At 69.1% G+C, this 23,727-nt stretch overlaps 2 protein-coding genes across 8 annotated transcripts in view; one reads left to right on the top strand and one right to left on the bottom strand.

Annotated features, from left to right (window-relative positions):
* LOC140603916 (maestro heat-like repeat family member 5) overlaps positions 1-3,686 on the top strand; it is a 72,717-nt gene extending 69,031 nt beyond the window's left edge. For all 4 annotated transcript variants that reach the window (XM_072774688.1, XM_072774687.1, XM_072774689.1 and 1 more), the window contains exon 30: positions 205-3,686. In XM_072774688.1, the coding sequence (XP_072630789.1) occupies positions 205-302 (98 nt within the window). In that variant the 3' untranslated portion in view covers positions 303-3,686. The remainder of the gene's footprint in view (positions 1-204) is intronic.
* PTP4A3 (protein tyrosine phosphatase 4A3) lies at positions 3,103-12,235 on the bottom strand. Of its 4 annotated transcripts, XM_072774692.1 has the most exons (7): positions 12,081-12,198; positions 11,548-11,729; positions 8,758-9,580; positions 6,679-6,771; positions 5,125-5,255; positions 4,516-4,590; positions 3,103-3,686 (listed from the first exon to the last, which is right to left on the bottom strand). In XM_072774692.1, exons 3-7 carry the CDS (start codon positions 8,860-8,862, stop codon positions 3,569-3,571), a joined length of 522 nt encoding a protein of 173 aa, XP_072630793.1. In that variant the 5' UTR covers positions 8,863-9,580; positions 11,548-11,729; positions 12,081-12,198; the 3' UTR covers positions 3,103-3,568. The 4 variants fall into 4 exon arrangements, with proteins under 4 accessions (XP_072630793.1, XP_072630791.1, XP_072630794.1 ...); XM_072774690.1 differs by lacking the exon at positions 11,548-11,729 and having other exon boundaries at positions 12,081-12,235; XM_072774693.1 differs by lacking the exons at positions 11,548-11,729; positions 12,081-12,198 and adding an exon at positions 9,940-9,962.
* Positions 12,236-23,727: the final 11,492 nt, after the last annotated feature.

Below are 23,727 nucleotides of genomic sequence, written 5' to 3'. Positions count from 1 at the left end.
CCCCCCAACCCCCACCCGGGGCTCTGATGATAAAGCAGGGCGGCCGGTGCCTTCCCTAAAGTAGGGCCAGCACCCCGGCCTGGGAGGTGGGAGTGGGGACCTGGGTGACGTCCTGCCACCACCTCCACCCCTGCTGCCCCCCAGGGACCCCAGTGGGCAGACGGGACCCCGGTCACCCCGGGCTTGTCTCTCCTCCCCCTCAAGCTTTTGAAGATCTCAAAAAAGACCCGGAGCCCGGCATCCGAGTATTCGCCACCAGGCAGCTCTGCTTCCTCCAGAAGGTGGCGGCCAGACCGCAGTGACCTCCTCCGCCTCCCTCGCCCCCGTCCCCTCCTCCGTGCCCGCCGCACTGGTCAGCCCTGCCCCGTCCACACAGAGCTCGGTTGCATAACATTTTTCCACTTGAAAGAAAGATCTAGATTCAACAAAGAGCGTCGCACCTGTCGGCTCCCTGCCCACCACCTGGCCCCAGAGGATGGAGGCCAGCCCAGGCGACACTGGCCTACAGACCAGGTCTCCCAGAGACAAACCGTGACGTGTGTGCAGGGCCCCCCAGTGACCGCCCCTCCCTGCCCGTGCGCCCCTGCGGGGGTCAGGTGGAAGCCCCCCGACCCGACCTGACCAGAGCCCAAGCCAGCAGATGGAGCCGTTCACCGGGGCCTCCCTGACCCCCAAGTCCTCACCCCTACAGTCCCTGCCCAGCTGCGGGGGGTGGGGGGAACGGCCGTTGGCTGGCCTCCTTCAGGCCACAGGACTCCAGGTCTCTGTCCACCCTGACCCCATCCTCGTGGGGACAGTCAGGACCAGAGCCAGACCTTCCCAGTGGGGCCGGGATGAGCCATGTGGCCTGAGGCAAGGGTCTCTGCTTCCCGAGCCTCAGCTATTCCATCTGTAAAATGGGTACTAAGACCTGCCTCCCAGACCCCTCCTGAGTCCACAGGAGGTCCTGACCTCGCAGGCACCCCCGCCTCCCAGGGGGCCACCCGGAGACCCGCTGACCATCAGTCAGGTCCTCCCTTCTCAGCCTTGGTTTGCCCACATGTGAAATGGGCAGATGGGCCTCTCCCCTGCCCGCTGCAGTTCCTCAGAGCCTCACCCCAGGCCAGCCGGCCCCCCACTTGTGTGCCGGGTGCCCACACTGACCCCTCCTTCCACCTGGAGCACGTTCCCACCCTCCCCCCCGGGGGGCCCTCCACGCTGCCCCGTGCCCCGGGGGCCTGCCTGCATGTCCCCGCCACAGGGAGCCCCCAGCCAGCCCCTCCTCAGCCACGGAGCCTGGGCCTCCCCTCCCTCGCACCAGACCCCACCCCCCAGAGACTGTGAGCCCCTCGGGGCAGGGATTCGGCCTCCAGGGTGGGCACAGGGGGAGTCCCCGCAGCTTGGACCCTGGGTTGAAAAAATACAGCGAGCTTCACAGAGCACAGATTTACTAGCCTTCTCGGAGGTGCTTCGTTTGGTGGAGCTGGGGGCCCCCCTCCCTGCCCCGGGGCACAGAGAGGGCTGAGATCTCCCCCTCCCTATGTCTTATCCGTCTGTCCATCTCTGAACAGGGCCACAGAGGAGCGACTCTGGGGAGGGGAGGGCGTCTGCCTTTTCCCCACTCCCATCCTGTGCACTAACCTCCGTGGGTGCTCCACCCCCCAGCCGGGGCAGGGGGGCCATGCTCCAGGTTCACGGGGTCCCCTGGGGCCAGCCTGGTGGCTGTGGCCCCTGGGCAGAGCTACCATCGCCCCTAAAAGGGGAGACTTCCCTGAGTTCTCCCACCAGGTGCTCCCTCCGGCCCCCGCTGGGCCGTGGGCAAGGAGGCCTCCTCCACACTCTCCTCCGGGAAGCCCGGCTCAGGGAAAGCCGGGGGCCGAGTGGGCCTGCACCCCATGGGTTCCCAGACCACAGTGGTGTGATAGACAAGCCTCGAGTCTGGAGGCGGGGAGGGGCCCAGCTCCGACCTAGCAGGCCGCTGGGCTCTATGGAGCCGGGCACACGGAAGGCGCCCCATTAGCAGTGTCCGCGGTAACGGTCACTGCCAGGCCAGCTGCGGCAGGCCGGGACACGGGGAGCGGGCCTGGGTCCCCGCTGGCCAAGCCCCGGGGCCCCGAGGAAGGGGCGGCCCACACGGCCACCCCAGGGCCCTCCGTTCAAGTACGAGTGGAATGGGCCCAGGGAGGGGCACCTGCATCCAAGCACGCCCATCTGTGCCAAGGCTCGGCCGTTGCCCTTCCTGGGCCCTGGGGCCCCTCCCCTGGGAAGCGGGGAAGGGGTGACAACCCCGGCAGCTGGTGAGCCCTTCCCCGCAGACCTCTCAGTGTGTAGGGTGCAGGGTGGACGGAGGGAGGCTCGGGCCAGGGTGACTCCTGAGACAGGCGCTGGGCCCAGTGCCTGGGGGATATGCCATCAGTGTGGCCTCCGGGGGGGGGGGTGTCCGCAGGTGGGTCACACCCCACTCTCCCAGCCTCTCCCCACGCAGCCAGGCCCCTCCTCCCACCTGTGCCCCCGTTTCCTCGGCCAGGGAAGGGCCGGCCCCAGCTCTGGGAGGCCCGTCCACAGGGGCACCCGAGCACGGCCCTCCATGCGCCCAGGCAGGCCCTGGCCGCCCCGTCCTGCACCCTCAGACTCACTCACCCCTGTGCCCCAGGGTCACCCTCTGCCCCCCTGGCTCCCCTCCGTCCCCTGGGCTGATGGGATGGTGCGCCCCTCCGCCTGGAGCCAAGTCGGCCACCACTGCCCGTACCCTTCTCTGTGCCTCTAAGGCTGAAACAAGGACACCTACTGGGGGCAGGACGGACGGCGTCCCCACTGGATGGGGGCCCTGAGAAACCAAGTGAACCCCCGCCCACCCCGCAGAGGGGCGACACTGGTGACCCAGCCTCACCTTCTAATGCCCCGGGGCCCCCCAAAATGGCAAGAAAACTGGGTGGGCCCACATGGGGTGGCGCTCCCTCCAGCAAATCAGGGACGTCCCCTGGCCCTAACCCGGGGCGCACAGGGACAGGGCGTGGACGCCAGGGGGAGCCCCGGTGCAGGAGGACCTCCCGGGGGTCCACCCAGTCTGGGGGGGGGCACCGTCCACCCCGCCTGGCCCACACCCCGCTCTCCACGCACACACACAGCCACAGGGTCCTGTTTATTGCCTTCGAGTGTCCAGGACATCTGACGGTCTCCAGACCCAATCACTGAAAGTGCCAAGGACAGGTCAGGGCGCGAGGCCGTGGAGGAGGGGTCAGGCCCAGTGGCTAAAAAGTCCACCTGCCCCCTGACAAAGGAGCCTGAGAGGAAAGCTGCCCCGGGGACCGGGTGGGAGGGCAGGGCAGGAGGGCGAAGGCCAGGGGCGCCCCACTGAGCCTCTGAGAGACGCGCGGAGGGGGACAGGGCCGCGGGGGCAGGAGGAAGGGGAGGCGCGCGTCCAGAGGGGCGGACACAGCGCACGGACACGCGGGGAAACGGAGGATGGGGCCGGCATGGGGCACGCAGGGCGAGCGGGCCCGGCAGGCGTGGGGTGCCAAGGCGCCGGGACAGAAGGTGAGCCGCGGCAGGGGGTGCGGGGCGCGGGGTGCCTGCTCGGAGCCCCCGGCTACATGACGCAACACTTGGTCTTGTGCGCGTGCGGCTCTTTGAAGCGCAGTCTCTGCTTGGGCCGGTATTTTTCCAGGTAGGTGAGCTGCTTGCTGTTGATGGCTCCGCGCCGCTTCCTGGGGAGACGGGACAGGGGGGCGGGCAGGTGGGGGCGGGCCCGGCGCCGGCCTGGCCCCGGGAGCTCGAGTACCCCTGTGGGCCGTCCCCTCCCGGCGTCACCTTTCCCCACCCGTCGTCACTGCTGCTGGCCCTCGGCTGCCCTGGCTGTCACCTCCTCCAGGCAGCCCCATGGCGCCCACCCTCGCGAGGCCCCTCGTTCACCCAGGCACCGCCCCAGCCCCATTGCCACAGATTAGAGCCTGGGCATCTCTGCAGCCCGGGAGGGAGGGACAGAAGGGGGGCCTCAGGTGACAGGTGAGGGTGCGGGGGACACCTTAGGCTGCAGGAGGTCATCTGTCCCACCCCCAGCGCCTCAGGCATGGCCCTTGCTCTGGCCAATGGAGCACGAATGGAAGAGACACATGTGTGCCCAGCACAGCTTCCTGAGCCTCTCGGCCTCAACACTGGCCACCCTGGAGAGGTCCCAGGGCCCCCAAGCAGAGCCCCTCTTCACCGCCTCTAAAAGTCACGGGGTCAAGCCTGAGCTGTGCTCGGTGCTGGGGTCTGGACCTGTCCGGTGCTGCAGCCCGTCCCCTGTCACCGTCCACGCAGCCGCAGGCCACGGAGCCGGGAGCCTCTCCTCGCTGGCCCCTCCCGGCACCAGGAGCCTCACAGGGACCCATCCTCGCCCGGGCGGGTGGCCTGGCTGCGTGGGACCCGGGACATCTGTGAGGTCACCCTGCAGCCGGGGGTCAGGAGCGCCCGCTGGCCAGACGGGGCGGGGCGTGCAGGACCACGGCCCCTCCACCCAGACCTCCTCTGCGCCCACCCGTGCCGGCCACTCACTGTCGGATGAACTGGATGGCATCTTCATACTTCATCCCGCTCTCGATGAGAGCCAGAGCCACGAGGACCGGAGCCCTGGGGGGAGACGCAGGGCTGTGTCACCAAGCCTCGGTCAGCTCCCCTGCCCCTTCCCCTGCCGGGCCGCCGCTCAGGCCCAGGCCCAGGCCTTCACCCTCACCACCCCCCAGGCTCCCCCGTGGACAGCACAGGTGGCAGCCCAGCCCCACCACGTGCTGTGTGGCCTCAGGCGGGCCAGGCACCCTCTCTGGGCCTCAGGCTCCCCGAGTGTAACCGTGCTGGACAGTCAGAGGGAGAGCAACCCTGGGCGTGCATCCGGCCCGAGAGGAGGGCCCGATGCCGGCCAGCAACCCTTGCCCTGGAAACAGGGGTGCACCACCCGGGTCACTTCGGTCACACCTGGCTGGAGGGGCTCTTTGTGTCTGGGGGGGCCACCGGCAGCCGCGTCTGGCTCCAGTACGGGGACAACACAGTAACCCAGCCACAGGCCGTGGGATCAGACTTGGGGAAGGACTTCCTCCCTGCGGTCACGGCCAAGGGCGCGCCAGACCGCGGGACCCTGGGGCAGCGGGCCCCGCCCGCCCAGCTCACCGTCCCAGGCCGGCCACGCAGTGCACGGCCACGCAGCTGCCCGGGTCGTCACAGAACTTGGCCTTCAGCAGGCTCAGCCAGTCCTCCACCACCTTACCAGGCGGGGGCGCCCCGTCGTCAAACGGCCAGTCCTGCGGAGGCCAGAAGGCCGTGAGGCTGGGGGGCCGGGCTGCCCTGACGACGAGCAAGGGACCCCACGAGGGTGCGGGAGGGCAGGCCCCTGGGGGCAGAGAGCTCCTCATCCTCTCCTGCTCACTTCGGCCGCCCCTCCTCCAGGAAGCCCTCCCAGAACACCACGCCCTCTTCTTTCCCGAGCGCCTGGGCCTGTCCCCTCCGTGCCCGCCCACCGTGACCCCGACCAGCCTGAGGGTCTCTGGCTCAGCAGCCCCAAGGGGTCTGGGCCGCACACCTGGCTGGCGCGGGCGCCTGCCGCACCACGCGGCCCGGCCGGTTACCGACCAGGAAGGGGCCAAGAAAGGGCGGTGGGCTGACACCCGGTTCAGCTACGGCGGGGACCTCTCCAGACGTTCGGGGATTCATTCGGTTTTGAAAACTCAGCGGCCCAGGCGCTGTGCAGGGGGTGGCGAGGCGAGCCGCGGGGTCAGCGTAGCCAGGCCACTGCGAGGACCGACGCTCAGGGGGTCAGCGGGGGCCGCTCCAGAGCCAGAGCCGGTGGGCGCCAAGGGTGAGGCCAAGGGGCCCACGGAGGCTGACGGGGAGGCGGGGCCCCGAGCCAAAGCTACCAACTAATCCTCCCCGACACCAGCAGGCGCGGCCCGCAGAGCTGGGGGTGGGGGGGCCCCGCTGGACCCCAACTCCGTGCCCAGGGAGCCCTGCACTAGGGGAGATGCCACAACCCCGCGGGCGTGAGGCAGCACAGCCACCCCATCCTCTGCCTGGACTCGGTCCCCAGGGCAGGGGACCAAGGAAACAGCTCCAAGGCTCCCTCCCCACAGCCTCCGCAGAAAGCCTCCGGGGGACGGGCGGCACAGGTGCACCTGCCCTCCCCTCCCACCCCTGCCCACCCACACGCCCCACACAGCAGGCAGCAAGAGGCACGGGAGCCCCCAGACCGCCCGGCTCGGCGAGCCGGCCAGGGGCCACGGCAGCCCACCCTCCCGCTGCTCAGGACGCCCGTCCCGCGGGGCCGTGGAGGCCAGGGCACGCCGCCTGGGGGGGTGGGGTGCTGCTACGAGGTCCCCTCCCCAGGGGGTCCAGCTCCGGCACCTCCCGCAGCCGAGCCTCAGGCTCCCACGGCAGAGCCCCCGTGGGGCAGGTGTGCCACGAGCAGCGGTGGTGCTGCCAGGCCCCGGGGAGGACCCGGCTCCGTGCACGCACCAGGCGCTCCCGCTCCCAGGCCCCAAGGCCAGGGACAGGCTGGGCCACCCAGACAATGTGCCGATACGTCCTGCGGCCCGGCCCCGACATGCCGGGGGCAGCAGGGGGTGCGCAGCAAGGCCTGCCTCCCGGCACGGGGCTCCAAATTCACAGACCCGGCCGCCCCTGCCCCGCAGCCCCCCCACGCCCCATGCTTCCGGAGCCAGGGGCCCTCACCACAACGGTGATGCCGTCCTTCTCCAGAGGAGCCTTGTCGTAGGTCACTTCGCACACTCGCACCACGGTGGTGGCCCCATACTTCTTCAGGTCCTGGCAGGGGGGAGGGCGAAGGCAGGCTGGGCTGGCGCCGAGGGCTCCCGGGTGCGCACCCCCTGTCCGCGGCCCCCTCAACAAAGCAGAAGGGCTGATGCCAAGCGTAACCACCCAACGAGTCACTATGGGTGGAAGACGCTTTCCCGACGCTTCTCGGGCAGGGCGTTCCCCACCTGCTGAACTGCAGTGTGGCTAGCCAGTCCTGAGCCTTGCTTCCAGAACATTCCCACCCTCACCTCGGGCGCTCAGGAGCCCCCATGGTACCAGCATTTTCCAGACAAGTCAGGGGCAAGACAACGCGGCCTTCATGTGGCCCTACAAGGTCCCCACTCAGAGCTGCCCTCGTAGCCAGGGTCTCATGGGCCCCACACGAGGGCCTTCAGAACCTCCAGGGACAGGCCTCAGCAGGCAGGGCGACCTCGGGCACGCGGGCAGGCATCTGTTCAGATGGTGGCCAGGAGGAAGCCAGGCCATGCACACCAGCAGGGAAGCCCCAGGCTACCAGAGAAAAGGTCAAGGTAGTTGACAGCCAGGCTGTTTATATTTATCCTGTAAGCGCGGGGACCACTCCATGGGAGCCACATGCAGGGGCCACTCCCACCCCACCTGCTCCAACAGCTATTCTGGGAGCACTGAGCAGTCATCTGCTGGACCCTGCTTATCAAGCAGGACATTGGGCACAATGACAGCAGGACACAGCCATTCTGAGAATGCAGGACAGACGGAAGCGGACAGGGCTCTGAGGCCACAGGGGCACCTCGAAATTCCTCTGTGCCTGCAGCAAAGTCTGGAGCCACCCAGCCCAGGGTTGAGCCCTGACCCTCAACACAGACTGACCTTGACCTGGTCACACCCTGAACCCTGACCCTGGTCACACTCTGAGCCCTGACCCTGGTCATATCCTGACCTCTGACCCCGGTCACACTTTGAGCCCTGACCCTGGTCACACACTGAGGCCTGAGCCCTGACCCTGGTCACACCCTGGGCCCTGACCCCTGACCCTGGTCAGACAGAGACCCTGAGCCTGGTCACAGGCTGACTGCTGGACTGAGTCTTTCCCCACGTCCTATTACCTCAAGGGTCTCAGTTGTGAAAAGGGGCAGCCCTCCATGCAGGGCTCTTGGTACAGTGTCCAGGCCCCAGGTCCCTGATGGCAGGGTGCCCCTATCTCCATCTATATAGGCCCAGGTTCCCGATTAATTACAACAAGCCCCCGTGGGGGCTGCTCTCATGTCGGAGAGGGAAGGGTTGACGGTCTGAGACCACAAATGCACTCATGCACCATCACAGGCTCTGCAAACAGTCCTGTGCAGGCTCTGCAAACAGTAAGGAGTTCTACAGAGTCCAGGCTTCTACAGGAGAGCATGTGGAGAGCTGCAGGCTCTGCAAACACATCAGTTCACCCCAACAGTGGCCACTCCTCCCCGTGGCCAGCTCAGACTGTTGCCCAGCCCCTCCTCCCAGACATCTTCACCCCGAGGCCTCCAGCCCAGCGTGTTCTAACCCAAGGCCTCCCCAAGAGCCAGCAGGCTTCCTGCAGCCTGGGCTGGCCATGGGGCCACTCCACGCCCTGACAGCCTGTGTGCCTGTCCCAGCTGTGTCAGCGGCCACTTCTCAGGGTGGGACCCCTCCCTCTTCCCTCCTCCCTCCTCCCTCCTCCCTCCTTCTTCCTTCCTCCTTCCTCTTGCTCAGCCTCCACACAGAGGCTGGGGACTGCTCCAGCCATGGGTGATGCCGGAGGAGGTGACACCCGCTTCTCTGTGTCTGCTTAGCGTGGAGCCTCCCGCCCTAGCCATCCACCCTGCAGGCCCCCAGGGCACTGCTGACCCTCACATGGAGCTCCCCAGGACACCCCCCCGGGCCCCCCGCCTTGGGGTCCTACAACCAGAGTGACAGTTCTGCCCCAAAGGGTTTGCAACTCCAAACCCCAGCCCCACCGACTCTGGGGGGGCACATCGGACACCCCCCCCGGGGCCCACTCACCTCGATGAAGGTGCTGAGGGTGGCATTGGTGGGGTTGTGCGTGATGAGGAAGCGCATGCTCTTGTAGCTCACCTCCACGGGGGCGGGCCGGTTCATCCGAGCCATGCTCCCCCAGGACACGGCGGGGCCCCAGGAGGAGGGCTGCACGGGGCTGTGGGACCGCAGCAGGGAAGGCCCCCCACGCCCTGAGGAGACCGAGACCCCAGAACAGGCCTCGTCAAGCCGCCCCAGCCGCACAGATACGGTGCAGATAGCTGGGAGGCGGAGGAGCCGGGCAGCGAGGAGTCCAGCTCTTTACGGAGAAGGAAACGTGCAGCCCCCACGGAGCGCCGGCCGGGCCCCCGGCTCTGGGAGCCGGTCCGCGGAGGGCCAAGGGGACCACCGAAGCCCCGCCGGGGACCCTTCACGAAGCCCAGCGTGAGTCTGCCGTCGGGGCTCCGTGCGGCACCCGTGGAGGGCGAGCGGCCCCCTGCGCTGGAAGGGGCGCCCCGAGCCCCCGGGGCCGGAGAAGCCCGAGCGCGGCTGAAGCCACGGGGCAGCCTGGGGGCGGGGGCGGCGGGCGGGGGCACAGACACGCGGGGCCTCCGTCACGTTACCCCATCGGGGAACTGCGAGTCCCGCGGGGGGCCCGGGGGCTCAGGCGGCAGGGCCGGCCCGGGGCGGGCCAGCGGGGGCCATGGGCGGGCGGGGGCGATGGTGAGGCCCAGAGGCGCCGGGGCCTCCTCAGCAGCTCGCGCGGCAGTGATGTTGGGCCCGGCAGTATCCGGAGCTGCCCCCCGAGGCCCTCTCCATAAATCCCCGGCTGGTCAGCAGCAGGCACCGTCTGCAGGAGGACAGGAGAGAAAATGAACAGACGGTGGGGTCCCGGGGAGCCGCTGCGGCCGGGGAGGGGTGCCGGGGGAGTGAGGGACCCTCGTCAGGCCTCAGCTTCCCCACCTGGGAGCACAAGGAAGGACAGCTCCCGCGGGGCAGACTCACAGCCTTGGCGGCCACACCAGGGTGGCCTGAAAAAGGACAGAGGGAGGGATGCCGGGGACACACACCCCAGCAGCATGCTGCACCCCAGTGAGCAGATTTCAAGGCAGTCTGTAGCAAGAGGCCTGCCTGCCCCCCCGGAGCCTAGTCCACCCCCGCCCCCCGGGGCCCGGCCACCCCTGCAGCCTGTGACCAGCAGACACCCACCCCGGCCCAGGGACAGTCACACTGCCCTGCGGAATTCCGGGCCTCTGTGGAATTTCTGAGCCCAGATTATTCCGGGGCGGCCCGTCCTCAGGGAGGGGGGTCAGGCCCGGATGCCAAAGTGCCGGGACACAGGGGGGACACGGGGTTCCAGCCCCGCTCACGGCAGCAAACCACCGTAAACACATCTCTCGGGTGCCCCATGGGAACCTCCGGCTCCTGCCAGCCTCCACCCCTTGCTTCTCCACCACTCACCCACAGGGCTGGCCAGGCACGGGAGTAAACAAGCAGGGCTCTGCCCTTGGGGAGAAGCAGAGGCCGACCGCCACGGCCAGAGGGCCAGCGGCCACCAGGCACACACCAAGGGTGACTATGCAGGTGGCCAGGGGTGGGTCACCCCACGGTGGGCCCAGGGAGGGATGCGGCCGGGCTGCAGAGACAGCCATCAGGCACCTCCACACTGTCTCTCCCTCTCTGGCCCCAAGTTCCTGGCCGAGGGACCCCAGCAGGAGCACCCAGCCCCACCTTCATCCCACAGACTGGCTGGGGGGCCTTGGGCACATCGATGGCCTCAGTTTCCCCACTTGCACAATGAGCAGTTATAGAGATGCCCCCATGGTCCCTCTGGCCGTGACCCCTCCAGCCACTGAAGGCGGTCCCAGCCCCACCAGCGGCACTCACCTGCTCACCGGGCCAGGCCCTCCATCCCCCAACCCACCATCTCTTATCTTTGCCCCCGCCCCAGCACCCCTTCTCCAGCTGTCCCCCCAGGCAGGCAGAGCCCGGGGGGTCTCAGCTTAGGAGCAGGAAGGGCCCAAGGCCTGGGACCCTGGGTAAGAAGGGACCAGCTGACCCAGTGTTCCCAGGCTCAGGGCAGGTGCCACACCTCACCCACGGCCCCCGAGGGGCAAACAGGCAGAGAGAAGGAAGCCCGTCCCGGTTCAGCCGGCCCCAAGCCAAGTGGGCCCAGAGCAAGCTTCAGCTCGGAGCACAGGTGAGGGAAGCACAGCCGCACGCGCCCTGAACACCACACAAACACCTGTCCCTCCTGGGACGGTACGATGATCCCGAGTGTGTGCATGTGTGTGTGTTTACCAGAAAGTAAGAAGAAAAAAGGCCCAAGGAAGCCACGGGACTACCAGCCTCTCCCTGAGGGGCTGCCCTGCCACCCCACGCCCACCTGGGGAGACCCGGGGGCCACAGCGCAGGGCCTCGCTCTGCGACCCAGGCTCCCTGAACAGGTCCTTGGGGCTGAAGTTGCCCCCCACGGGCAGGAGTGAGGCATTAGACTGGCTGGAGGGCGGGAGCAGGATCCAGGCTAGACGGGGGTCAGGGGTCTGGCCCAAGCTGGACTGGGGTCTGGCCCCACACCTCGCTTGTCTGTGTGGAGTCGAGGTGGGAGCAGGCAGGGATGCCTCACCCCTGCTGACCCAGGGGGCCCTTCCTCCCAACGACACCCCCCAGTGAGCCCCGGGGCCCCTAGGCAGGGGTGACCCAAGTTCGCCAGCAGCCACCCCCATGCCCAGCACCATGAGGCAGCCGATGGGTCCCCTCGGGCCCTCCTGCCTGTGGCCCGCATCCCGGCTCCTGGCCCCCAGCAGCCTCCTCCACCTGCAGGCACCGAACCCTCTGCTGTGTCCAGAGCAGCCATCGTGTGGAGACCCGTTAGGAGACCCGGGTCATCCGGGTCCGCAGGTGAGGCGACAGGCCAGGGAAAGGCAGCAGCACCTCTGGGCCCCGACCAGACAGACCGCGGGTTTCCTCAATCTCAAGTCGAAGCGGCAACAGCAACCCTGAAGCCCGGTTCACAGGAGGGCAAGTCCAGACTCAGGGAGGCTACAGCCCGCCCCCTGCCCCCCTGCTCCCCGCCTGGGCTTCAGAGCGGAGCAGCCCCTCCTGACCCAGGGAGATGCCGGGGATTACAGATCACGGCGTGGGGTCCCAGGAGAGGCCAGGCAGGGCACGGGGGAGCACCGGGAGCCCCGTGGGCAGGGCTGGGACCCGCAGCACCCGCGGGGTCTTGGGCGGGGGCCCCCACGCCCCGCGCTGCACGAGCCCCCGGCGCCTGGAGCTGGTCCCAGGGGTGCAGCCCCTCCCCCGGCCGAGGCCGGGGTCCCCCGGCACCCCCGCCCGCCCCAGCTCACCCGGGCTCACGCGCGCGCACAGCCGGCCGCCGCCGCCTCCATCCGCGCGGGGCCGGACCAGACACCGGGAGGGACCGGGAGGGACCCAGAGCCCGGGGCGCGCGCGGCCTCCCCGGGATGCTCGGCGGCCCCGCGCCCGGGAGCTATTTATAGCACGGGGGCATCACGTGGGCGGGATGGCCGGTGCCCGCGGGCCACCCAGCTCTCGGCTCCCACACCTGCCGCCTAAATATAACCGCGGGCGGCCGGCCTGCCCAGGCAAACAAAGGGGCTGCGGGGCCGCGCAGGGGAGAGGAAGCGCAGGAGGAAGGGGAAATGCAAGGGCAGAGGGGAGGGCGCAGACCCTGCGAGGCGGGGCCCTGCGGCCCAGGCACCAGCCTCCTGCCCTGGGGCCTCGCAGCAGGAGCCCAGCAGCCTGGGGCCCTCCCCGCACGCTCCAGGGCTCCCGGGCCCCTCTGGCAGGAGGGCGTCCCACAGCAGAGGGGACTCCCCAGGCCAAATTCCTGCAGGAAGAGCTGTCCACGTGGCCAATGAGAAGAGGGGCCCCGGCGCAGGTGGGTTGGGGAGGGGAGGCGGACCCCCCGGGGGCCTGGTGTTCCCCTGCCCAGCTCTCGGGCCTCGCCCCAGGACTCCCCCACGTCCTGAGCACCTCACCCTGTGCTGGACACCGCTGACCCTCACTGGCTCCTCCCCATGGCTAAGGGGGCCATCATCCCGCCCACCCCTTGCTGTGTGCCGATGGGGACACCGGGGCACTGGGGCTACGAGCCCGCGCAGGGCACCCAGGGAGCCGTCTCCACATCCCACTCACCCTCACCGACAGGCCCTCTGGGAGGCTCCCAGGTGGAACCGTGCCCGGGGTCTGGGCCTAAGTCCTCCGGCAGGGTCCTGGCTTTGCCACCTGGGAGCACCAGGTAAGGAACACCAGTGCTCCCCAGACCATGCGCCTCAGGAGCGGAGCCTGGCATCACGGTCAACGCCACACCTGCCCTGGCCAGCCCGAGGCCCTCAGAAGAGAGGTGGAACAGGGTGGACAGAGCCCCCAGCGCGCAGGGTCCCAGGAGGCCTCGCCTTGCTGGGAACCCGGCTCTGAGCCCGGCTCCCAGCCAGCCAGCCTGGCCCCTGCAATCAGCAGTCAGAGCGGCAGGGCCGGGGAGAGGTGTGGGGGCCGAGGGGTGCTGGCAGGGGCCCAGCCGGAACACGGCCCCCTCCCAGGCTCTCCCCGCACGTACACCCAGAGAGCATCAGCCGTGCCGGTGACCTGGGCCCCCCAGTGAGCTGGGTGAGCAGACAGGAAGGAGGCCTCGCAGGAGCCCCACCCACAGGTGCACCCTCACCAAGCTAGGTGGCCTGCCCAGCAGTGCAAGGACCCCAGGCCACAGCCCCTACCCCCATGCCTCCCTTCAGCACCAACGTGGGCTTCGGGCCAGGACTCCCACTGCAGTGCTCCCCACTTCCAGCAGCACCTTCCGGAAGGCCATCTCCAGGCACTCGGTGACCCCGCCACCACCAGTCTCGTCTCCCACCTTGACCACTTTCTGAGGGTCTGTCCCCTCCGATGCCGTGCCAGACACTGCCTCCCGTGAACGAGACACACTGGCCACACTGTACTGATGAAACACAGCGGGTCAGAGAGGTTGCGTGACCCGCCCAAGCCACACAGCCAGGAAGCAGAAGAACCACTCTCGGGGCTGAGTTTTGCTGAGCCGCAGAAGCCCTTGCCCTTGGCGACTCTGGCCCTCTGGAGGAAAGGACCTCTGGGCAACTGCTTCCACCCCCCCAGCCCTCCATCTGCGTCCTCCTCACCCCTACAAGGTAAAAGTTTCTCACCGAGCTCTTTGATACTGTGCCCGAGACACAGGGCGCACGGCGCTGCTCAGGCTGCAAACCTGGGCCCCAGCAACACTGCCCTCCCCCCGCCAGGGGCACCCGCTCCGGCCAGGCCTGGGGGGCACCTGCTGCAGCTGGCACAACCCCAAGCCCTTCGGAGAAGTCTATTTTTATCAGAGCAGGAGCCGTTCCTGGAATCCTCCCAGAGCGAGCCCAAGTCCACACGCAGCTAGGGGGGCCCGGGGGGCAGTCATGAGCCGGCCAAGCCCACCCCGGCCCCCCAGGAAACCTTCCCAGAGCTCCCCCCGGCCCCTGCACCCAGCAGGCAGGACTAAGGGTCCCCCCCACTCGCCAACCACGCACTGCCACCCCCCTCCATCCCGGTCCTGCCCCCAATCCCTTCAGCAGCAGTGTCCCAGCCCCGGGGAAGGCATGTCCCAAAGGAGGGACACGGAGCCCGTCAATCCCACCCTGCCTCCCGCACAGGGCCTGGCACCAGGAGGGCTCCCCACTTGTTTATGGAAGGAACAAGTGACCCAACGTTCTGGGCAGAGGTCCAGATCTGGGAAATGTCCAGAACCCATCACGGGATCTCAGCCCCTGAGGTCCAGAGGAAACTCAAAGGTCACCTACGCCACCCAGGCCCCCAGCTCTCGCACACCTCCAGTGACAGGGAGCTTCCTACTCCTTGGCAGCACCTCTCTGCCTCAGACGCTCCCTGAGTAATCGGTTCGGCCCCCCAGCACCTGCTGAGCGCCCGCCGCTGGGCTGGGGACCGGCGGGAGGAAAGCTGCTGAGCCGATTACGCCGGCGGGGCGAGCATGGCCGAGGGCAGCGCCGGAGGGTCAGGTGACCGGGAGGCTTTCCTGGAGCAGCTGGCCAGCGGGGAGCCCAGCTCGCGGCTGCTGCCCGGAACCTCGTGGGGGCCTGACCGGCTGCCCTGACGCCCTGTGCCGCCCGGGGCCTGGGCCTGCCCTCTCCGGGGCGCGCGGCCTCCTCTGCACATGGAGACACTGCCTGGGAGGAAAGCCACCTTCCGAGCTGGTGCCAGCTCTGAGCCGGCCACGGGGCACCCAGGCCAGGACCTGGAAGCAGAGCTGATGACAGCGGGCTTCGGTCTCCACTGGGGTGGCACCTGTTCTCCCGCCGGGATCTCGAGGTGGGCAGCGCCACAAGCAGGCTCCCCGAAGCTCGGCCACCACCCCCCGCCGGGGCCTGGCACCGGCCGTGCCCACCACCCCCGTGGCTATAATGACGACCTGGTGTCGGGGGGCATGGTGCAGGCTCACCAAAGCAAGCGGCGCACCCCCATGGCCACCCTCGCGTGCCACCCGCCCCCGGCACTGCTGGGCAGGCAGGCAGCCCCCCAAGAGCACAGGTGAGGCTGCGGAACTCCACCCCAGCTGTCACTAGTGGCGGGGAGCAGTGCCAGAGCTGCTCCCGGGACAGCGCCAGCCGTGACGGTCAGGGCCAGCCTCGGGCTCAGGGGCCAGGGCTCACCGGACATGGCCTGCGACCCCTTCCCCTCGGGGTCCCGGCCCCTGACCTGTAAAGATACGACTAGCCTTGCTGGGGCGTCAAGGGGACAGACAGGGGGAGGCGATGATAGCCGGAAAACGGGTGGCCCCCACTCCTCTCCACAGACCCACCTGGTGGCCGAGAGCTGGGGCACCCCCCGCCCCCCCAGACCCCCCCAGGACCCCAGGCCCTTCCTGCTGGGAGTCCACAGCTGGGGCCAAGGATGGGGCGGGAGGTTGTGGCTCCTGCTGCCAGGTGCCCGTGACATCACACGGTGACATGCTGGCCACAGGGTATCCAGGTGAGGGGACGGGACGGCACATCCAGGACTACCCACCCCTGTTTGGAGCCCCGCCACCCACCCGGCGCCGACCGGGGCGCCCCCACCCCAGCCCCAGCACCGGCCCTGAGCACTGCTGTGCCTTGTGTGCCCTGCAGCCGGCCCTCTCCCCCTCCAGACCGCAGGACTCCCACCGAGTGTTTGCTGAGCACCCCCAGCGCCAGGCCCGGGGCTAAGCTCAGAGATGCAGGGAAAGCCGTCAGCAGAGGGGCACAGGCTCCAGCCCTCCCGCCCCCCAGACGGGGCTGCCGCCACCCCCCATCCCCCTGCCCAGAGAGGCCACCCCCAGACTTCCCCCCAAGGGTGCCCCCCACGCAGGCAGCACTCCGGACCCTGGGTCCCCCGCCCCCATCCCTGGAAGAGACCTCATGCCATCCTGTGCCTCAGTTTCCCAAGCTGTCACATACAGGGTTCAAATGTCCCTGGGCTGCTGGGTCACACCTGTCCCCCACCCCAAGGCTGGCAAACGGGGGTCCCAGTTTCACCCTGCCAGCACCCCTGCCCTGGGGAGCACCAGCCCCTTGGAACTCCAGCCTGACCCCCGTACGCCGGTCCCCTCTGTGGTCCCCGGACCCCACGGCAGCCCATCTCCTCAGGCTCGGTTCCAACACGGGCTCCTCACGAGGTCGTCCCTGACGGGGTGACCACCGGCCCTTACCGGCTGTGCCTGCTTCTGTGGGAGGGAGGGCAGCAGCCGCCTTACGGGGACGCCGCCAGGAACCACGAACTCGGTCCCGAGGAGCGCGCAAACCAGGACCCCTCGCCCCGGAGCACACTGCCCTCCCCAGCCTCGGGCCCTGTGGGGCCGCCAGGCCATGACCCCCATCTACCCCAGCCTAGACTGCCCAGGACCCCACCTGAGACACACACTGGGGGACACAGGGTGGCCCTGGAAAGACACCTGCACACCCTGCTCCCCGATGCGGGGCTCTCCCCACCCCGCCCCCTTCCCTCCCACCAGCTGGCCCACCCCCCGCCCCAGGGTGAGCATCAAGAGACGCCCCAGGTCCCAACAGTGAGACCTGGACGTAGCAGGATGGCCTCGTGCTGCGGCTGCTGCTCACACACCGCCTGTGGCTCCCTATGGCCCCAAGCCGAGTTCCAACTTTCCTGCCTGGCCCACTGGCCCCGTCCTCCCCGCCTCAGCTCAGGGGTAGGAGGAGGCAGAGACTGCAGGATGTATGGCGGCGGTCACCCCTCCCCCCTGTGCAGAATGCCCCCAGACACTGCACACCCTCGAGGCCAGGTGAGGGCCCTCCTCCTCCAGGAAGCCCTGGGTGCCCTCACTGCTGGGGTATCCCCCCACTGAGTTTTCATTCCTCTGTGTACCCGCCCAGCACCCTCTCTGCTCCGGGCCCCCCTGCAGAGAGCACAGGGTGGGGGCGGGGGGGGAGGAGAGGCCAGGAGTGAGTGAACCTTCAGGGGGCCCACCGTGTGGGATGGGGGTCGGTGGGGGGACACACAACAGCCAGGCAACGGACTGCATCAGACAGAAACAAGACGGGGGGTGGCCCTCCGGGAAGGGGGCCGTCGGGCAGAGATGCAGGATGCACCCCAGGAACGTGGCCTGGACCCCCCCGACGCCAGCCCGGCAGGAACGGTCCTCGCCAGCATCTGCTCCTGCTGCCACTCCGGGAAGCATCTCGGGCCCCACGTCCCCCTCACCCCCACCCCTACACCCACCCTCGCCCCCACCTGAGGCCCGAGGCCAGGGCCCCACTGCACGCGGGGGCCAGACGCAGTGGAGCAGAGCGGCCTGGAACCCAGTGCTCCGCTCCTAGGCCCGGGGTCCCCGCTGCCCTTCCCCACCACGAATCCCGCCGGCCTCACCCGTGCAGACCCGGGGCCCAGGGCGGTCGTAATAAACAGAGGACCTGCAGGGCAGCCAAAGTAGGGGCCAGGAGGCCCAGCCCCGAGTATCACCACTGTGCCCCCAGGAGACAGGAGAGCCCCCAGGTCCCCAGCTTAGAGCCCAGCCACTCCTGCTTACACCTGCAGACCCCTCCGGGTCACCGAAACCCAGCCTTACAGCCAGCGACCCTCCAAGCCGCCCTCTGCAACCGATTAACAATATCCGTGGCAGTTAGCACCTGCCCAGCACCCGCTTCCTGACAGAGCCTGAAGGCCCTTAGGGTCACACCGGCCCTACGCTCCCCATAGTTCCTTAGCTGGACCTAGAGGGGGTCCCTGCCTCCCTGAAGCCCACTGACCCCTGGGGTCCTCCGAGCTGCTGTAAAAGCCACACGAGGTCTGAGGTCTGCACCCCGGCTGGAGAGGGCGTGGTCACCGTCAGCATCTGGGCGGCCGCGCCAACCACAGGTCCCGCCAGCCGGCAGGGCCGTCCCCACAGCACCTCCAGGGACTCCTGACGACCAGGTGACCTGGGACGGGCCCGATCACAGGGGCTGTCACGGTGTGATTACCCACAGCACCTCCCTTCACCCCCTGCTAACGATAAGTGGTCAACTACGTGGTCCTGACGATAGGAGCCTCACAAGAGAGGACCCGGGCCCAGAGGGGAGGGGCGTACCCCCTGGGGACACAAGAGCCAGGCACGGTCCAGTGTGGGCTCTGGAAGGAGAAGGCTGCATCACTGGGGCGCCCCCCCCTGCACCCCATTTGACAGAGGAAGCCACTGAGGCTCAAGCTGAGGGGGTGTGAGCCCTGCCGGGGACCACAGCCAGGCCTCCCGCCGCCCCACCTTCCACACCTCCCACCCCCACCGACCACAGGAGCGCAGGGAGCTCACCCGCCTTCCCTTCCCGTCGGGGAGTCGGAGTCCCTGGGGCGCAGCGCCCCCGCCCAGCTTTATCCCCGCCTGGCTGCCCGCCTCCCTCCCCCGTCAAGGCCTGCTCTGTGCCGAGGGAGGCGGGGCGGGGCAGCCCCAGAAGGATCCCCCGCCCAGACTTTGGCTCCCACCCCACTCCCTCCGCTTCCCAGGGCTCCTGGCGGCAGGGACAGCAGGGGAGCGGGGCTGGGCCAGGGTCTGAGGTCGAGGGGAGCGCCCTGGACCCCGCGGTAGGCAGGCAGGAGGGCCTCCGCCCCCGCTGGGCCTGCTGGTCCCCAGGGCCCCATATCCAAAGGCAGCCAGACTCCGGAGGTGGGGGGGCAGACGAGGGGGCCGGGAGGGGGCAGGAGGGGCGGGCACAGGGCCAGCCCGGAGACAGTCCGAGGCACCAAGGCCCAGCCTGGCAGGCGGCGGGGTAGGGGGTCGGGGGGACGGCCCGGGGCCTCCCCCGTCTCTAGCCTGTCTGCCCACCGCCCACTACAGGCTGGGAGGGGGATTCCAGGCCCTTCCCCTGCTGCGGGGGGTGCTCTTTGTACAGAAACGGCCTGGCCCCCTCTGGGCTGCCCCCCAACCGAAGCAGCGCCCCCCCAGATTGCCCCAGGGCTCCAGAGAGCTGCCCAGGCTTACCCAGAGCCCCCTGCGAGCCCGCCCTCCGCTCCTCCTGTCCTGTCGTTTCCTCCGCAAGGAAGCCAGGGAGGCCAGCGGCCGCCCGCCAACCCATCCCACCCAGGCCCGGGCCCCAAGGCCCCGCAGAAGCGCTGAGGAAGTGGGAACCCCACCAGAGGGAGGGGCTGTTCCTGCCCCTGAGGGCCAGGGTCACTGTCCCTCCTCCTACCAGGATGGATGGGGGCGGGGGTATCCCAGGCCAGCCTGGCCCCAAGAGGCCACCAAGAAGCCCACGCTTGTGCCTTCCCCCCCTCAGGTGACCAGTGGGGTCAAGCCCTGGCTGTACGAGGGGCCTCTACCCCTGCCCCCCCGCACGGCCGCCCCCTGCCCAGGCAGCCCCCATCCACACACACACATACCCCGGTTCCCACCAGGTGCCTGCCAGCTACCACCAGCCCACCCCCAACCGAGGCCTTCCCAGGGCCCACTGCCCAGGCTCAGGCCCTCCCCAGGACCCTGGCCGGACCCCCAGAGCCCTCCTCAGCCACCCGGCTGGTCCACCCTATGGCTCCTCAGCGCACCTACTGCAGCCTCCGCCAGCGGCTGTGATTCACACCTGCCACCTGGCCTTGTCCCTTGTCCCTTGTCCCTGCCTGCCCTCCATCCTGCTGACCTTCCCCTCCCGCCTCTCCCGACCCCACTGCACGAACCTCTCCTCGCCCCAGCAGCCCTGCCTCCACTTCCCGGCCACGTCCTCCTGGGACCACCCAGCAGTCTGGGTCCCTGGAGGGCAGGGCCACGTCCCCTTCAGATCTCCCCAAGGAAGGGTGCATTTCAGAGGGTCGGTGCACACAAGTGGACCGCGAGGCCCGACAAGAGGACAGGACAGCTCGGGTGGACCAGGTCGGCAGGTCAGACAGGACCACCTGCGTTCATCGCCCACCACCCGGCGTGCATGGGAACCCAGCAGGGACACAGCCCGGTGGCTCACTCGTGCCGCAAGGCGGATGTCCAGACCAGGTGCCTGTGCCAAGGCGGTGGGGACCCGAGTCCCTGCCCCGCCATGCCCACCCCTGGGCCCGGGAGGACTCGGCCCAGCCTGGAGGTCAGACCACAAAGCTCTCGCGCTGTCCTGGCACCTGTCTTGGAGGGGACAGGGAGGGGCTCATCTTGTGTCCCAAACTGCACCCTTGCTGATGGGCGGGTCCCAGGCTTCACCGCTCCCTATAGGGCCCCAACCCCCCACCCCGGGCGGCTGCCAGGGGCGCTCTACAGTCCCCGCTGCAGCCCCCTGCCCCCGGGGCCTCCCCCGCCCCCAGCCTGGGGAGCCCTGCCTGGGGAGCCCCGGCGCCAGAGGTCTGGTTATGTGTCAGCAGCTTCCAGCCTACAGCCCATTACTCTGCAGCATAGGGTGTTGGGTCGGGAACTCGTGGGCTCCAGGAGGAAGAGCTTGGAAAGCCTGCCCCAGCCTGCACCCACTGCCCCCAGTGCTGTCCCCTGGGCCCCACGGGGCTGGCACTGACTCCCGGCACACGGCACCCGGTCTCCAAGGTCCCCTCAGGCCAGTGCCCAGAACGGGCATGGGGCCCAGCAGGGCACGAAGCTTCATGGACCCACTGGGCCCCCAGGTCAAGCCCCTGCCAGGGATGGGGAGGCCCAGAGGGCGCCCCCAGTCCTTGCCGCCCTGCCCAGGACCCCCCAGCCCCTCCCGTGCCACAGGTGCACACACAGGACCCTCAGCAGGCAAAGGGAACGCGGTGTCAGGCCCAATGCCAGCGGGGAGCAGGACGGGGCCCCAGCCCAGCATCCTCGGGGGAGGCGGCTCTGCCCGTAGACTCAGCGGCCAGTCCCCGCGCCCGTCCAGCCACTGTACCCACAACACGACACAGCAGCTGCCCAGGAAGCTGGTGGCCCACGGTGGCTGGGCCTCAGGGCATTGTGGTGTGGAGGCCACTGCTCACCACCCTCCAGGAGCCTGGCCAGAAGAGGGGACTGCGGCCGGCTGTGCCCGGGTCCACGAGGCACCCGCAGCCTGAGTGACGCTCAGCCGGGCTCAGCTCACCGCTCCTCGCACATCCCAGGGACAAGCAGGGGGCAGCCCCCCACAGCAGGGAAGGCCCAGGACGCCTCCGTGTAAGGTCCCTCCATGCGGTCCCGAAGGCACCCGTCAGCCCACTTCGTGGATAAGGAAACTGAGCCCTTGGCCATGCGGTCAGTGATGGCCTGAGGCCCCAGCCCCATGAGGGCCCGCGCCGGGATTCGGAGGCGGCCCAGGGTGGGCACTTCCGACGCATCTTCTCCCTCAAACCACCCCGGGTCGGGAAGCGGAGGCCCAGCCCTCCAATAGACGCCAGCGCTCCAGGAAGCCTCCTCACCCAGCGCCTGCTTCGGCCCCCGGGGCCCCCACCCCTGCCCCTACCCCGCACGCAGGGTCACTGCGGGCCAGGCGGGCAGGAAGGGGGCGCGAGATGGCCGAGGTAGCCGGGGCCGCGGGCCAAGGCCCTAGTGGACGCGCGTCAGAGGGGCCTTCAGGAACGACGGGAAAGAGCTCTGACCTGGCCTCGGGAGGCCACGTCCAAAATAACCGGCCCCACCGCCCTGTGCGGACTCAGCCGGGCGCACGTACGCCTCTCGGCCCCGGGCGCTGCCAAGCTGGGTGCGGAAGGTCACGGCTATTTCTGGGCCGGCCTGGCAGTGAGACACGGCCCCCCGGTGCCCCCAGAAAACCAGTGCAAGAGGGCTAGGTCGCCGGCCCCAGGACGCACAGCACAGGGGCCTGCAGGTCCCCCCACAGGTGCTGGGCAAGCGCCGCCACCTGTCCTCTCCGAGCCGCCTCTCTCCAGAAGCCCACCCAGTGCCGCGAGGATGTCGGCTCCGTATCAGCGCCCCCAGCACCCCCAGGCCATCGCAGTGCACCAGGCCCTGAGCTACACCCCCGGGCACACACGGAACCCCGACCCGTCTCTGCAACAAGAACAGAGGTTCTGCTCCCCTCCCTTGCAGCTCGAGCCCCGAGTGCACGCAGCCTAGGGCGGTGTGAGCACCCACGGCCCCAGGGGCCACGTGCAGCCCTAACCCCATACAGGTCATAACCTCGTGGGTGCCATCGGCCGTGCAACCAACGGGAACCCAAGGCCCAGAGAGGGCGTGAGACTCTGAGGCGGAGCCAGGCCAGCTCCTTCCGTCACCCCCACCCAGGTGGGGCTTTGCCCCATATTCCTGCTCCGGCTGTGACTGCTCCCAGAGGGTCACCAGCTTGGGATTCTGGCCGGGTTCCCATCCTGGCTCCCCAACCGCAAGCTGTGGGATGTCGGGCTCATCCCTCAACCTCTCTGGGCCTCAGTTGGATCATCGGTAAGATGGGTTCGTTGGAAACTCCTCCTTCACGGAGCTGCGGACGGCTGTTCTGGGGTCTGGGAGGATGCCTCCCTCCCAAGCAGCCGTGCCTGAACCCCTTGACTGCTTCCTCTGTGCCAGACACCCATGGGGACTGTGACAGGACCGCAGGCCCTGCAGAGGACCCACGTGCAGAACGGTGGTTCTCCCCCGGGTTCCTTGGCACGACCAGGGGGCTTCTTTCCTGCAAAATGTCCCAGAGCCTTTACTCCCCTATAGATGTGGTGACCTGGGGCAGGGGGCAGCCAGCAGCCCATTTGCAGAAGGTTTCTGACACCAGGCACGAGCAAAGTGGGCATCTCGCAGAACCTCAGAACACTAGCTCGGGCCGGCCCCAGGGTCCACCCTCCCAGCCGGGAGGGCAGGAAAGCCTCCCCGCCTGGCCTCCCTGCCTCCCGCTCACCCATGTGGCTTGGACCATCTCCTGGTTGTCAGGGCAGCGACCATCACACACAGACAGAGCCAGAGTCCAGGCCGGGCCACCCTGACCCCCAACCAACCCCCAGTCCCCTGCCTGGGGGTCCCCATGGCGGTCATGGGTGGAAACAGGGACACGAGGGTGGCGGGATTAGCTCCTAGCCGCGGCCGTCAACAGCCGTGAGGACAGCAAGGCCGGATACCTAGCCCGAGCGGGCAGTGAGAAGGTGCGAGCCACGAGTGGAGAGGCACCCCGCCCGGGCCCCCACGAAGCGCGGGCCATGCCACCCTCACCGCCGCCCCTGCCGGCCCCTCGGCGACCCCACCCCCACCGTCGGGGCAGCCTCCCCAGACAGAAGGCAGCAGAGGCTCCAGCACGGCACATCCTGGGGAGCCGGCGTCAGGACCCCTGAGCGCCTGCCCAGCTCCCAGAGGGGGAAGCGTGGGACTGTCACACCAGGAAGACCCAAGGGCGACCCCTCTTCTCCGGGGCTTCTGAGAAACCTCCCAGCACCATATGAGGGATGGAGGTGCCCGCGGGCCTGGCTCCCTTGGGAAGCCCTGGGCACCGCTGTGGGCACCCAGCAGGGGCAGCAGGAGGCCCGGCCGTGCCACCAGGCCGAGGGCAGACCTGCACTTGGCAGCCCCCGCCGGCTCCAGCCCCCTCTCCCCGGGCTGCACCAGGGGTGGGGCTGGGGGTGGCGGGAGCCCAGCTCCCGGGGCCCAGGAACCTCGTCTCACTTGGCAGCGCC

This window comes from Canis lupus, chromosome 14 (genome assembly GCF_048164855.1).
Source record: "Canis lupus baileyi chromosome 14, mCanLup2.hap1, whole genome shotgun sequence".
Lineage (NCBI taxonomy): Eukaryota > Metazoa > Chordata > Mammalia > Carnivora > Canidae > Canis > Canis lupus.
Note: the sequence above shows the minus strand (reverse complement) of the source record. Positions and strands in the feature narration are given on the sequence as shown.

Coding starts and splice junctions, on each gene's coding strand:
- PTP4A3 (XM_072774690.1), bottom strand. CDS start 8,862: ATGGCTCGGATGAACCGGCCCGCCCCCGTGGAGGTGAGCTACAAGAGC. Junction 6,772..8,757: donor CCCTCAGCACCTTCATCGAG/GTGAGTGGGCCC, acceptor CCCCCCTGCCAG/GACCTGAAGAAGTATGGGGC. Junction 4,591..5,124: donor TGCGTGGCCGGCCTGGGACG/GTGAGCTGGGCG, acceptor GTCTCCCCCCAG/GGCTCCGGTCCTCGTGGCTC.